The following is a 15,983-nucleotide window of genomic DNA, read 5'->3' as shown; positions in this document are numbered from 1 at the left end:
GACCAGTGCGAGCATGCTTTGCTCTGGAAGAGGCCCATCAGAGGGACCAATTCGTCGCCAAGAGGTATAGAAATTCCAGGCATCATAGAGGGGAAAAGGCACCAGCTGAATAAGACCAAACTGGGGGGCAAAATGGTTGGGGGCGTAGAGCTCATAACTGAGTTCATCAACAGCGAGCCTAATGTCTGAACAAGAGATCGCGCGGCGAAAAGCCAAGCGCGCGCGATCATTATAATTGGGAGCCCCAGGAAGAAATCCGTTTTGAAGAGGAGCAGGGTATCTCCTACTGAGTATTAAGTCACAGTATGGCATTTCGTGCAGGAGATACAAGTATGAGAAGCATTCAGAATAGGGGGGAGATGTGTACCTCGCATCGCAACAAAACCAATGACCAAGAAGGGCATTAGTCGGTGGTAGTAGTGGAATATCGTCGCGGCGGAAGAATGAAAAATAAGTTTGAATCCAGAAATCAAGGATCCAAAAAGGGCCAGAAATGCTGGTCTCAAAAGGATGCATAGTGGCCTGATATAGAGTACGGTAGAGGGCACCCAACACTGGTTGTCCTAATCCTACGTGGCGGCCATTGTAGAGGGCTGTCGCTAGAAAAGTCCAAGCACCAGTGGGCTTACAGGAGGAAGTACAGAATATGAATTTACAGAGCCAATACTCCAGAAAAGCAATGCCACCAGTCGCATTGCGTTCCTTGCGATAGAAAGTCAACCACCGCGGGTAAGAGCCGCTATGAGCACTGCGACCAGTTTGGTCCATGGTTGATGCGAAGGTGTCAGAATCGAATTGGCCATGCAGGTAGGGCTCGCCATCGATGGGCAATCCAGTAATGGTGAGGATGTCCAACAAAGTTATGCTCATTTGACCAAATCGAAAATCAAAGGTATTGGTAGCAGTATGCCAGAAGCAAAGGAAGGCAGCGAGTGGTGAGCGATTCCCACCGCGAGGAAGGCGAAAGCATAAATCAATAGTGTGGGTAATACCTGCCTCATTCCAGCGAGCCAAATCTCGCGCTCTTACTTCATGATACCAGGAAAGCTCATCTTCGCTAATTTTGGATGGCCAATGCCCTATTTTTGCTCTATGATTCTGTGCACCCCAACTACTGAAATCAGCAGGGGTCCTCTGGAGGACTTGATTGGGTCTACGAATGGGCAGGCTATAGAGAGTGAGAGCGTCAGCAGGAATGGAATCTCGCGGTGCCGGACCCAGTCCGGCGTGATGGTCCGACAGCCTGAGAAGCAGAGGCCTCTGGATGGCGGTATGGATACGACAACGGCCACCGATGTTGGCTCCCCAAGTGCGAGCGACATTCTCAGTGAGCTCTTTTTCCTGATCGATAATCACCTTCTTTGGGGGAGCCATTTCTGGGTTTCTGTAAAGCGGGTATGGAGCGAGAGATTTCTGGGTTTAGGAGACTGGAAGGGTTTCTGATGTGACAGGTCTCTAGTTGGTTGCGATATTTAAATAAAAGATTTTGTGAGGGAAACGATGCGACGAAAAGACGTTTTGCCAAGCGAATAGACGCTACCTTCATTAATGACATCGTTTCGATCACCGGACGTGTCTTTTTAGCCCCCTTCTATCAGTTACATCTTAGTGGGCCTGATATCGGGGCCTGGGGGGCAATGTTTGAGCCCAAAAGTAATTTTGGCAAGATCCTTTAGTGGATTCAGCACAGCGGGCCGATACCTGCGGCCCAAAAATAAGTCTACTCGGGTTTGGGTTACAGCTTCACTCATTCCGTGATCCATAAGGAAAACGAAACCTTATTGGAGTCGGGTAGCGAGGATTGAATAGGAAACTTCAACCAATAATCCTTCTATGGCAAGGAGCAGTCGAAACCCTAGGTATATATACCAGGTTTCAAGGACGAATTAAAGACCTCTCTCAAATCAATCAATCCCAGCGATTACAAAGCCTCCCCGGAGCAAACCTTCAACCTCGTTGAAACCCGGTGACCGCGCGCCAGTCCTAGTCTCTCCTAGAGCCGACTGTCAGCATCACCAGATCAACCCGGCGACCGTACTTTCAGTCCTAATCTCCCCAGGAGCCGACTGCTAGCGCAACCGCCACCGTTACTACCAGCGAAGCAAGGGTAACGCCCTCGCAACCCAGCGAAGCTAAAGTCACACTGTAGCACAAGCCCGTGCTTTCTCCCAAACTTCCCAGTGATTGCTCTGCTTAGTTTAAAACACTAAGTATCGATTCGGTGACGCGAAGAGATCACACCCAAAGTCCTTATCCGTAAGGCAAGAAGTCCTTCCCCGGAAGGCTAGAGAAGAACCTTGTGGCGAGGTTGGTGCTCTCCTCGTCCACAGACGCTTGAAGAAGAAGTCAGGTCAAGGGACTACCCCGACGACTGCACCCCACGGTGCTGGCACGCCTGCGCACACGCTCAAAAGAGACAGTTTGCAAGCCAACTGGTTTTTGCGCCAAACAGTTACATCTGGAGATGAATTCAATCTTTTGTTTTATATGCTAAATCTATGTCTTTTGTTATCCCCAAGGGAAAAATTATCATTTGATTATACTACTGGTTGCAGCAGATACGTACAGCCGTCATATGAGTCGAGTACAAGCATACCATGTGCTAAATGGAAGTACCACCAAATCCAAATGAAGTGCATTACAAAAGAATGAGAAACACATTCAAAAAACAAGGGGTTTGGACAAAACCTTATGGCCGGAATCTGCTCGGACATTTTCCTAAGCACGAGTGTCAATATACACTTCGATCGAATGAGTTTCCTGAATTACTACCAGAAATCTTTGCAGTATTCTCGAAATCACAATCAACCAACTCTTCTAGTCTGTAAACCTGAACTGGCATCCATACAAAATAGTAATAATTACTATGCAGTTTTACTCAACGGAAAGAAGAAGTGCTAATTGAAACTGAAAAGGTTAGCAGTTCATCAAAATGGATTCTTTGTTTGTCTGGCCATTTTGAGGCATTTATCCAAGATGCAGATTACTAACTTAAGGTGTCTCCTATATGGTTTGGACTTTTATAGTAAATCTTAAAGATACGACTTTGGATTAGTAATACAAGGCTAATATGTGAAAGTCGATCGAGCAATGCATTAGCATAGGAGCTACATGTCAACAAGATATAAAAGCGAAAAGTGACATCAATCACTGTGAAACCCCTAATTCTGATTCTTTCTGATCAAATAGAAAAAACTAATAGAAACCCAGTAATAGCTGACTGAAAATGAAATGAAAGGGTGGGTAATCAAAGAGGAAAATGAGAAACACTCCTTTCCCATCAACTAGTAGTAATTAAATCAATGAAGCAAATCACTCATCAAACACAATCCACTGCAGAATCATCAAGTATAGGGGTACAACCTTTTGGAGGATTGGTAAAACTTTAAACTAGCCTTTACTCTGGCTTGGTTATTCCTGTTTATTTTAGCCCAACCCCTGATTTTTTATTTTATTTTTCATTTCTATGAGTACATTTCTCTTACTGTAAAGAAAAAACAGAGGAAAATTTAAAGTAAAACCTAAGCTAAAATGCAACAACAGACTACAAATATCAAACTAAAGCAAAAATGGTTTGACTATGTAATGTATCAGATTTCTACAAGGGTCTACAAATTTTCATAACCTCATGTATCATTAGAGTAAAGAAACACAAATTCACTAACTTGCCAGGTGTTCACAGTTCACATGAACATTTTTGTGTTTATATGATCTATCTGCACAAATCCGTCTAAAAGAAAAAGATCATCAGTCATGACGAATGATAACAACCAAAAGTAAGAATGAAGAATAAGGCTAGTAACTTAAATTCTTCTTTGGGAGATTGGAGAGACTACTTTCATTCCCTTAATGCCACATAATCGCATTATGACAGTATTCTTTTTCAGAACCCTTTGGATGATTGGGGTTTTGTTTGAAACAGAAATTGAGGCTTTTGGAGTTCAATGAATCTTATGAGTTGAACTGAACTATAATATGTCAAAATGAATCTATGAATTGGATCCGATGCTCACTGATCAGTTTAAATTGAAGGTACACTCTTATTCAGAATCTTGTAAGGTGTATAAATGTATAACGGGAATTAGTATTCAAACTTAATCTGCAGACATTTTCATTTGAAACAAGGGAACCAATGAATAGCACTTAGAAAGCTGGATAATTCAGACTAGAGGCAGGATAAATGGTATGGCAACAAGTGGACAACACAGCTTTTGGCTCTCAGGGATGGACTCACTTAGATTATTCATTAGGGTATTCAAGATTTAGGAGTTAGGTTATTGATCAAGATGCAGGTTAAAAGACCGGAAACCCCTGTTAACCTGTGAAAAATAGAACTGACAGTGAAAGGGACCCTAATATGGGGTACTCAAAGCTAAATATTTAGGGAAAAACTCTGTCAAAGTTACTGGTACACTTCTGCCTATATTTAACCTTTCTAGAAGATATTAGGTTAAGCTAATTTTTGTTCATATTAACCTCTTAGATCTTCAACCAAACATTGCCTATCCATAATAAGGAGCAAAAACCTGCTGAAGAAGCTGTAGAAACTGGAGCTATGACAGAGTTCCGCCAGCCAATGAACATTCAAATCACATTTAGCAAGTGACTTGGAGAATCAAATGTGCAAAATTAAATCTAAAGCTAATATAAAACACGCACCCAATAGATAATGATCTAACACATACAGACTCTAGCTAGCAAATTAAGCTAAAGACCTCTTTTCATTGGCACTTGCATGATTTATGAGAGACAGGGGTATTAAAAAGGAACTGCAACAATCAAACGGTCAAACCATCTCCTGTTGTACATTGAGCTTTTGCTAGTATTCTTGTTTTGTTCCACAGCGTCAGTCAGGTCTTTGAACTGAAAGTCAGAGTAACATAGAACAACTACAATGATGATAGCATGAAATAGTTAATGATGTTACTACAATTTCAGGACAGAGATATACAAAGAGAATTTTTTAGAATAAAATATGGACATTAGACATAATCATGAGCATATCAACTGATCACTTCATTGTCAGGAAGTTATGAGATGGCTGTTGGAAATTGGAATCCCTTTAAGCAGTTATTTTTAACGACGTGATATATTAGCACATCAGCTAGATCAATCAACTATTTTAGCCTCATCTGATAGATCACCAACCTTGAATATGTTGACAAACCAGTCCCAATATCAATGATATCCAAATGAAATGACCATAGAAAATTAGGTTCATAACCATAATGAGTGATGTACGTGCTGAAATGATATCTTTCATTTTGAGCAGCATAACAAGTCTATGTACATAGTTTTGTTATCTGCAAAGGGAAAAAGAAATTAATTTGAAAACACAACTGCCTGCAGTTGCAATTATATATGAACCGGGTACTAGATCGTGTGCTAAACAGAAGCTACATTTCAAATTAGCTGAATACTAGGACACTGTGCTATACAGAAGCTACCACAAAACGATCTACGTTAGAAAAGAATGAAAAAACATAAATAATGCAGTAATGAAACCTACTGGACCAAAATCTTCACTCGAATGAGGCAGTAATCTTTCCTATTAAAGTCACAGTCAACCAACTTGCATTGCGTACAAGTTCATCAACCTGCACCCATTATTTATGTACTCACAGCCAAAATTAAAAGAGAGGAACTCATCAAAATGGCTTTCTTTTCTTCTCTTGCCAATCTGTGGTGCTTAACCAAGCAATATATTGCTATTTCAAGGGTTGTACTATACGGTTGATTGGGAGTTTCATACTAAAACTCAAAGATACAGGGATTTGTAATACAAGTCTCAAATCAAAAAGTGAAGCAATGCCAATACACTACTACAAAAAGTTAATCACACAACACTAATCACACAACAGAACTTAAATCATCTGTTGTGTGTTTGAGTAAGCTCGATTGTACAACAGTTTTACGGATATTCTGTTGTGTGAGTATCAACAAAGTGATAACTTTTTTATCAAAACTACATTGCACAACGGAGTTAGGAATTGTCCGTCGTCTGAGTGTTAAAAAATTTAGCGGCAGATTTCCCTCCACTTTGGAGTCTTGGTTGGCTCTTGAAACACCGAAATTTAGGCTACTAGGTACAACGGGTTTCATTATCTCCGTTGTGTGATTGAAAAACTAAGCACCAAAGTTTGATGAAGCTTGCTTGAATGTCATCCCCTAGATAGGCCTAGTGTAAGCTGTTCTAATTGTACAACAGATTTAAGATTTTCTGTTGTGTGAACTTGGAACTGGGCGGCAACAATTAATTTTGAGCCAAAGCTGTAGGCGCCATGTTTTCCCTCCATGATTTCACATTTTGATTTTTGTGCTGTATTCAGACGACAGTCGATGAGATGTCAGTTGTGTGAATAACTTTGAGAATTTTTAGCTAGGTTTAATTTTGCCACATCGTGTCCAAAAGAAAGGGAAAAGAAAAAAAACATAGCTCGGCCTCCTCTCTACACTCAACACTCATGGGCTCTCTCTCGACCTTAGACCTACAAACCCATCTCTTTCAAACGCTTTTCCAGCGAATGGCTTCGATTTCATAGGAGCCTTTTCCTTCCCTTTCCTCACCTTCACCCTCTTCTCCCTCGCTGTCACCGTCCTCAACAGCCTAAGCCTCCTCCTGGTTTTGGTTTTTCTCCGCCTCCCGCTTCATCTCTCTCTCCCGCGGCTCGCATTCCGCCGTCAAAGCTTCCGTCAGTCCTCTTCATCTTCGTCATCGGCAACCTCAAGCTCGTCGGTTATCGGTGGCGAACAACCTGTAAGCAACTTCTCTTCGCTTTCTCAGATTTCCTTTTCGTTGCTCCGGTTGTTGCTTCAACCAGATTCGGAGCCTAAAGCGTTAAATCCTTGAAAGATCTGAGCGCCTGAACTTGAATTTTCGACGAATTAGGGTTTTCTTCGTGTTATTGTAGGGTTAGACGAGTGTAATTGAGAATCAATCAATTGTTATACACTAGAATTGGATGGGTCGTGATTGTTAGGGTTTTACCGATTGTTGATTTTTTCGTTCTCTGCCTATTTGATATAGTTAGGTGGTTCTCGTTTTATGTTCACATTAATTTGGAGCTGATTATATCATCAATTGAGCAATTTCTGAAATTTATACCATGTTTAGTTGGCCAGGAAACTAAGAATCAGCTTATCATTTATTAATATTCTATCGGATGCTTCATGTTGTATGTTTGTTTTCTGGGTGTTTTGGGTCAGAAGTGAATTATCATGATATTGAGTTTCCATTGGTTTCATATCACACATTTGTTCTTCAGCACATAAACACAGATTTAGCCCCTTACTTTCTATAGCTCTCTTTGTTTCTTTAACAAATTGTTCAAGTTACAATTGTGACTGTTCTGCTTCTGTGTTCTCTAGGTGGAGGTTGGAAGACAAAAATATATGCGAGAGATGTAAGCATTCACAACTTTGAAATCTTGTAGTTGTATAGCTAATTGTATAACGTGTAGAAGCTTTCCTGTTACACTTTTGCCTTTTCTTTTCTTATTTGTTGGATGGTCCAGAATCTGTAACTCTTTCCAATTGCACTTTTGGTGTTCCTTTTTCGTTGGATGGTATTTGGTGTTCTTTTTCGTTGGATGGTATGTGGTTTTTCTTGCTTTGTTTTATGGTTATAGCGAGTTACTAATTTATGATGGAACATTAACAGAGGTTAATTTGATTTACTGAACCTTGCTTTTGAAGTATCTAGTTAACGGTGATAATCTTGGTAGTGGTATGAAATGTGTAAAAAATGATGTAGAATTTGGTGATGTTGATGGTAATCATCATAAGGGTACTGATATTGATACTGTAAAAGATAGTGTACAATGTATTGATGATAACAATGATGATTGTAGGTGTGCAGAGATATACATTTGATCAAATTCTATCTGTTTTTCTCAAGGATATTGGTCATACATATGTTGTTATACCCATGTTTGCAGTTTTTAGTAATAGGCAACATGTGGATTTGTTCAGATTTTTCTCTGTTGTGAGACATAAAGATCGGTATGATTTAGTTTCAAAGAAGAGGCTATGGTGTTTTGTGTCCAAAGAATTGGACTTGAATGGTGGAGCAACAGTGACTTTTGTAAAGTTGATCTACTTTAACTATTTGAATGAGTTGGAGATATGATTTAGGGAGAGTTGTACAAGTAGGACTTGAATGGTGGAAAATTGTTTAGTTGCTTATCCTATCAAAGAGCTGCTGATCAATTTTTGGTTTTCATTGTGCTAATTTCAGTGTTGTGCATTTGCCTGGATTTTGAACAAGCGAAAGCATCAGCTAAGAGTACTGGTCCAACTTCTAAGGTATAGATTACTCTGCCAAAATTTCTCAGTAAATATTACCATTCACTCCAACTAATTGTTCATTAGTTTGGATTACTGTTAACAAGTAATACATTAGTTTGGATTACTCTCCTCACCAGGTTGTTACTAATTCACATTCACTTTGTCTGTGTATACAGCTATACTTGCATACTAAATTTGCTACGGAGCAAGATAAGAATGTTGAAGCTTCAAATCCATTTGGTCAATGTCATTGTTTATATGCTTTTGTTTACTGGTTTTTAATATCTTTTCAACACAAAGTGCCTTTCATAGAAGTCTAGTTAATATTGTTGTTGGTGACTTGTTAACTAGGATACTCGTGACTAGGGTATTATAATTCAACTGAGCTTTAAACAATGAGTATGATTTTCTGGATTATTATGTGAATTTTATTACTACAGTATGTACTCTGTATCATAGATGTTCTCGTCCTTGCTCTCTCTTATTTGTTGTCTTAGTTTATCTGTGGTCAATGTGATTTTATTTGTGATCTATAGATTTTATCTGTCAACAAGGACATCTGACGGACTTTCAGTATCAACACTGACCCTTTCCAAGGTGATTGTCTATTTTGTTTCCGTTTTGATTATGATTTTGAATTTTTGCACTCTCTTATGTACTGATTCCTATCGTTATAGGGTTTACAAAACCGAGAGGGAGAAGATATGGTTGCAAGTGATCTTGTACTCAAGGTGTGTGACAAACAAGATACAGGATTGTTATGATGGTGTATACAAGATACAAACAATTTTTGCCCTTTTTGATTTGGAATCCTACATATGATGGTGTATATACTATTGTCCCAGTAGAATACTATCATATGATGGTGTATCTACGAATATACTGTCCCAGTAGTATACTATTGTCCCAGTAGTATACTATCATATGATGGTCTGAATCCTACATTTGTACTATCACTAGGCCAATAACCTGAACACACGACACTTTTTACACAACGAAAAAAAAAAATTTGTTGTGTGATAAAGGAAAATGAATCATACAACACGTTTAAAAAACTTACGTCGTATAAGGCTAATAAAATTCAGAAGTTTTTAGCTAGAAGGTCATTACACAACACTTACGAGAATGGTTTGTTGTGTGAATGAAAAAAAAATGAGCGGCAGATTTCCCTCCTACCTCGACTCAAATTCAGCTCCAAATTTGTACTACATTGCACAATAGTATAGTTATATATGTTGTGTGAGTATAGCTTTGCAAAATGTCATACAACAGTTTTTATTTTTGTGTTGTATGATTAAGGAATATATATTGGGAGGTTTGGATGTCTCTCCAAATGCCCTCAAAACCTACAAATTTTGATTAACGTATATGTCATGATTGTAAGCTCCTACAACATAAACTACTTATTTGTGTTGTCTGAATGAGAAATTTCTATCCTAGCGCCAAAACTGAAACTTTGATTGCACATAGCGGGAACTTTCCCTCCTTACAGTTCTCAGCTCAAATTTAATGTGTGCAGAATCAGACAACGTAACTTCATTTATGTGTTGTCTGACTCATGAATACAAAATAAAAAGACGCAAATGCCCGAGTTTTTGACAACTTAACTAGGTTACAGCTAGCAACTTTTGTCTTCCACTTCATTTATTTCCAACACTCGAACAAAACACCATAAAACACAATTTCTTCATCAGTCTTATTCTCTCCCCGAAACACAAGTCATCACCCAAAAAGCCATCCCTTCTCGACTTGAGATTAGTGAAGGAGGATTCTGCAAATTGAGAAGAAGGATGAGGTTCTTCAATCTATTGAAGATTAAGGTTTACAACGTCGATTTTGGAATTTGTGGGCTACTCGATCTAATGGTTTAAGAGCTATTCGATTTGGGGTTTCATGGGCACTTGATTTGGGGATTTGTGGGCTACTCGATTTAAGGGTTTCACGGCTGCTCGATTTGGGGGTTTCACTAAGTTCTTCTCTCTTTCTCTATGCTTTGATTCGACACAACCTAGAAGGAGAAACAATCATAGTTCATGTTCATACTCGCTCCTTTGAGTATGGGTTTTGGGATCGGCAACCTAGACGGAGAAGCAACCGCATACCCTTTCTATCTGTTAGGCGATGACGATAACGATGACTTAATTTAACTTGCTGCTATGGTGGTGGTTCCTGCTGCCACCCAGCCCAAGAAGGGTGTCCCAGCCCAAGCCATTTTCAACGTGCTAAGTCTGCCAAGCTCCCCTCCAAGCCTCTCTCTCCTGCTCAACCTGGTAATTGTTCATTCATTTCTTGGCTTTTCTTGTTATGGAATACACTTTTGACTATTAATTAGCTTTGGTAACTCTATTAGAATTCTTAGAACTGAAATAGATTAAGGTTCAAATACTGCACACCATGTGTTTGATAGTATGCCTCAAAGACAACCACCAAGCTGAACCAGTGGGATGTTCTGTTGTTTTCGAAAAAGCTATACTTCTTCTTTTAATCTCACTTTTTGATACCTTAAAATAGATTCTTCAATGATTGTTTTAAACTTGGTTTCATGAAAAATGAAGTTGAAATGAGATACTTATGCTATTTTGAAGTTAGCAGAGTGTTTCAGGATTTCTGCAGAAATCAGCATTTTCTATCACTTTGGATCTCTGTTTGACCATTCATTTGAACTCCGAATAACTTGAAATTTTGAAAAATTGCAGCTCTACATGTCTAGTTCAAATCTGGAGAGTTGTGCTTGAAATCACTAAAAGAATAATTGTTGGTAAATTTTTCTTTCTTGCTACCAGTTTTCTGAAAATTTCTGAAACTTGCAGGTAACTAGCAGGTCTCATATTAAATTCTCTACTCAATATTGGTGATATACTGATGATCACTTGCCTTTGACAGATGGGAGACTCAGTGCAAGAGTGAAGTATGACTTGAGTGACGATTTCAATTTGCTCAGGTAAAGTTTTGTTGGTTTCATTTTCAGAATACTCTTCCTTGTGTGTGTGTGTGTGTGTGTGTGTGTTTAGAAATGTGTAAGTAATGACCTAATTGACATTCTTTTCCCTTTTCCCTTTTCATATTGGGGTTTTTTGTATAGTTACTTTGTTTTGTGGCTTCATTAGGTGAGAAAAAGTTTTGGCCAAGGAAAGGGATTTGAGCCATTTTCAGATTTTCTGGAATTTCGACCCAGTCACTTACTTTTGCAAGACTATACTGATTTACTAGGAATTTGAGGTTGGTTCCTTTTAAAGAGTTTTAATAGACATCTTAAAGGGTCATGTAGAACTGGAATCACCCAAAATGGAATTTTCTGGAATTAGTTATGAATTTTCAAAGTCAGGAGTCAGTCACAGAAATTTCTTATATCAGCTTCCTAACTTTAGCCAAAAGACAGACTCCTATAACACTTTTTGATTCAAAGAGGGCCTCTTATTCGTATCAACATTAGTTACATTACATCTTATACACCTGGTATCAATATTAGATTTGCTCTAATATACTTTTCCTATTCTGCTTTGCAGGCCCTCAAAGAGTACCACTCCTGCTTCAGACACCACTGAGTATGCTTCTTTCTGCAGTTCCTATAATGATATTTGATGCATGTGATTTGAGCCCAGAAGAAAAGTTCCTGAGTTAGATTTGGTTTGTGTGTTCCATGTTGAATCAGTTAATGTAGCTGGGATGTGCTACTTATGTGAATATACAATAATATGGTGGATGTGTGCTATCCATGTTGTGACCTTACTTGAGTGTTGTTATCTTGACATCCTATATGTGCCCTATATAATATATATATATATTTTTGGGGTGAAGCAGCTGTTTTGTTTTCGTTTTCTCCTGTTCTATACAATTTAAATAACACCGTTGGATTCTACTTGCCTTAATATGTTACTTATTTGGTATATATAGAACCTAATGATGTTAACTCTCTTGTGTTTCAATTTCAGTGTGCATACTGATACCTATGTGCATCTTGAATTGGTTAGCTGTTCTATAGTGAGGCTGGCTTCTTGAGTTTTCTGGTCGCTAATCTGTGTTATATGGGCGTGGATTCCTTATCCATCTCTCTCTCTCTCTCTATATATATATATATATACATATATATACATATATATATATATACATATATATATATATATATATATATATATATATATATATATATATATCTATTTGTGAATAATTATTTACTTTACTACATTTGTTTCATATACTTTGCATGATTTATGACATCAGCTTATGCTATTAGGAGCACCTGAATTTAATTTTTTCATGTTTTGCTGCTGAAAAGTGTTCATTGGGATTGGACATTCACCATTTTCAACTCTGCCATTGACTAGAGCAAAGTTTTATTTTTGTAAATTTGCATTTGTTCTACATACTTTCTGTTAATTTTTAACATGTATACATAATCATTGTACTAGTTATGTAAAGGATAAAGTTGATTCTGGCTATCTGGTTTTTGATCATTGAGATAACTTGATGAACATGTGTGTGTCGTTGTACTAAATTCTACTTTGTCCAGGACTACAAAGAATTTCATGAGACAACTAAGCATGCTCTTTAGAAGTTTAAATCTTGTGCTTTTGTTCTATTCTGTGCAGGACCAAAAGGGAGAAAGGGAGCAGGGGTAGAAGCTTGGTATTTTCATATGTGGAATGAGGGGGCTAAGTTTGTCGTCAATACATATATCTAGGAGCTATTAGAATTATTTTTTTGTCTTAATGTATGGATGATTGGGAAATACATCCTTTGTAGACACATGTGATTCTTTAATGTATGAATCGGAGTACTTCAATTGATGAATTGGATTCAAATTTCTTTTCAATATTGATCAGTACCATTATTTAAGTAATCATGGAGCATTAATTTTGCCCAATTCTGATCACACAATGATCAGGTAACAATCATACCACACTAGTACTCTACAAGCTGTTGTGTGAGGAGTAATGAAACAACTGAATAATTCTAACTCATGTTGTCTGACAAGCAATCAAACGACAGACAAGACAAGAACTCAGTTGTCCTAATCTAAATCATACAACAGAAAAATTAAAAAAAACGTTGTCTGATAATGTTTTCCAACAACATCTTGAAACAAGTTTCGTTGTCTGATGCATGCACCAACCATGCACAGCATGGCTGCGCAGCAGCTTTGCCTACCATCTGCCGAGGGAAGGCACAACGCTGATAACAAGAGTATGTCGACTGTTTTTATATCATACAACGGTGCATTACCGTTGTGCTATTTTTCATCACACAACGCGCCGATACACAACGGTGGCTGTCCATATCCCACAACGAAAAATATCCGTCGTCTGTTTCATTTTTTGGCCTAGTGTATAATAACTGGATTTAGGGCAACGCCCTTGCTAGTGGGCCCAAAACGAGTCTGGCACCTTAGATCTCATGGTCGTCCCAAGTAATTGCATAATTGAAATTAACACTGCAATCCAGTTTAATGAACTTTGTATTAATATTTCATACTGCAGGCAATGCAATCTGGTGTTGCTTATTATGTGATGGGAATGGTAGTGAAGGAAAAGGGACCGGTTTTTCACTTGGCTTTTCATCCCTTGGCCACAGTAGGTAGCATTAATCCTGGGTTCCTTTGTTTTAGCAGAACAATTGTACATTGCGAGGTAGGCTCACATGTATTTATTTGTCTCTGGTTAATTTAATTCAATTAATCTATGCCTACATATGCATGACAGTTGATTGACTAGTCTGTTTCACTCTTGTTCGTAGTGTTATCGGAGCAGCTTTAATCATCATTGGTCTGTATCTCGTGATCTGGGGAAAAGCAAAGGATCAGTCTCCTCCATCACAGTGCTGCATGATCGATGAAGTAGCACTACTAACACAAAGATCAATAGATGATCAACAATGTTAAGAGATTCCATGTCACTGCAAGCATATGGTTGATCCTTCAAAACTCTGGCAAACCAGTTTGTTAGTCTTTTTTCTTTTTTCTTCTTATTTTGAATTGAAAGGATTACCTTTGTTCTGATTAAATATTCATCAGCTAGCTTAAAGTATTAACTATGTTAAGTAAAATTAGGACTAGATTGTTTTAGCTGTTAGAGAATTTTGCATGTGATTGTGCCTAAAGAAATCTAGCCTACTTACGAGTTATTTCTTGCCACTTCATGGATAGGCTGATCCTTGCAAATTCTACCATGCATGTCAGCTTTTAGTTGTCGTTTTCCTTTTCCTCTTTTCTTTTCTTTTTCTTGTTATTTTGATTTTTGAGTAGCAAGGATCACCATTGTTCTGTTTTAAGTACTCATCAGCTAGCTTTAAAGTATTAACGTACTATTAGACATAAGATTAGACCACCATTGTTCTAGCTGCATGTTTGAGCATTTTTCATGTGATTGTGCCTAAAGAAATCTGGATTGCTTAACTATAACAAAATGACCTCAACTGGAATCAGATAGTAGGCTGCAAAGGTATATAATTAAGCAATTTCCAGTTCTAGTTGGGTGATTTTTGGAATGATCTCTGTTCAAATACAAACATGAATTTGGCCTGCTGGATGTTTTTAGGCTTCTGAATATTATGCAGCTTAATAAATGAAAAACTCTACTTTGGATTTTGGACATTTTATACTCTGTTACAGGATATTGCTTGGTCACTTTGGTGACTCGACAAGAGTTAGTGCATACCGAATAAGTTAATTGGCCTGAAAATTTGTGGTTATTGCTTGTATCCTACATATGATAGTGTACATATGTTGGAATCCTACATATGATAGTGTCCCAGTAGTATCCTTGGTATATTCGTAGTATGCTGGATTCACAATTACGTACTGGTATGTCGAATGTGATGTTGTGCATTATTTTGTTCGACTTCGTCTTGACCACATGCATTTGGTTTACTCTAATTGATTCAATGAAGACATAAAAATAAGGTCTTGTGCATGCATGTATCTCAGAGAGGATGCAAAAGCATTAAAAATAAGGTTTTCAGGTGTCTAAGATCACGTTGGTATTGTAATGGATCATTTGCCAAAAGTTAGAAACTGGACCTAATTAACTTTCTTTGTTTGTGTTTCTGCCATGTTCTTTTTTTTATTTTTATGCAGAAATATGATGTTGACACAGCAGCAAAGGCAACTGTCCTTGGCATCCAAGTTGGGTGTGGATTCAGGCCTAAGATTCCATGTAGGAGATGAATCTAGAGCTAATGCTGCACAAGATAATGAACTTTTCCATCAGAATCCTCAAGCATATGCTGCACAAGATGGAAATTGGATTGCTCGTATTGCAGCATTGTTTGTGGGTGAGGATCGAACACAATCTTGTATAGCTTATGAAATTGGAAGGCTTAGTTCAATGAAATGTTTTTTTTTTTTGATAAGTTCAATGAAATGTTTAAATGCTTATAAAATTGTATATAGTGAATCGATTGGAGTTTATTTTGATGTATCAAAGTTACTTTTAGCATTAATATAAAATTATTGTTCATTGGTAATAATCTCTAGCATTGATTTTGTATGATTTCACCTAGCATTGATCTCATACAACATAATCAGTTCAAAATTAAGGCTTCTCCTACAACACTAATTGGCTATTAGCCAATCTGATTACAATATTCACACCACAGCTAACCAAATATAGTGGTTGTGTGAACTAACAACCAACAACGAAAGAAAACAAAGTTCTGTTGTGTGAGATTCATGACACACAACATAAATGAAATCATCTCTG

The 15,983-nt window shown here is 37.9% G+C and overlaps 1 protein-coding gene across 1 annotated transcript; it reads left to right on the top strand.

The window, feature by feature from the left end:
• Window positions 1–1,032: 1,032 nt before the first annotated feature.
• On the top strand, window positions 1,033–15,671 carry LOC133728266 (uncharacterized). Its single transcript, XM_062155665.1, has 8 exons — window positions 1,033–1,395; window positions 6,487–6,757; window positions 7,369–7,403; window positions 8,237–8,304; window positions 8,823–8,883; window positions 8,964–9,017; window positions 13,764–13,913; window positions 14,020–15,671. The coding sequence occupies exons 1-8, from the start codon at window positions 1,033–1,035 to the stop codon at window positions 14,116–14,118; spliced, it is 1,101 nt and encodes a 366-aa protein (XP_062011649.1). The 3' UTR covers window positions 14,119–15,671.
• Window positions 15,672–15,983: the final 312 nt, after the last annotated feature.

The sequence above is a fragment of the Rosa rugosa genome, chromosome 2 (genome assembly GCF_958449725.1).
Source record: "Rosa rugosa chromosome 2, drRosRugo1.1, whole genome shotgun sequence".
NCBI lineage: Eukaryota > Viridiplantae > Streptophyta > Magnoliopsida > Rosales > Rosaceae > Rosa > Rosa rugosa.
Note: the sequence above shows the minus strand (reverse complement) of the source record. Positions and strands in the feature narration are given on the sequence as shown.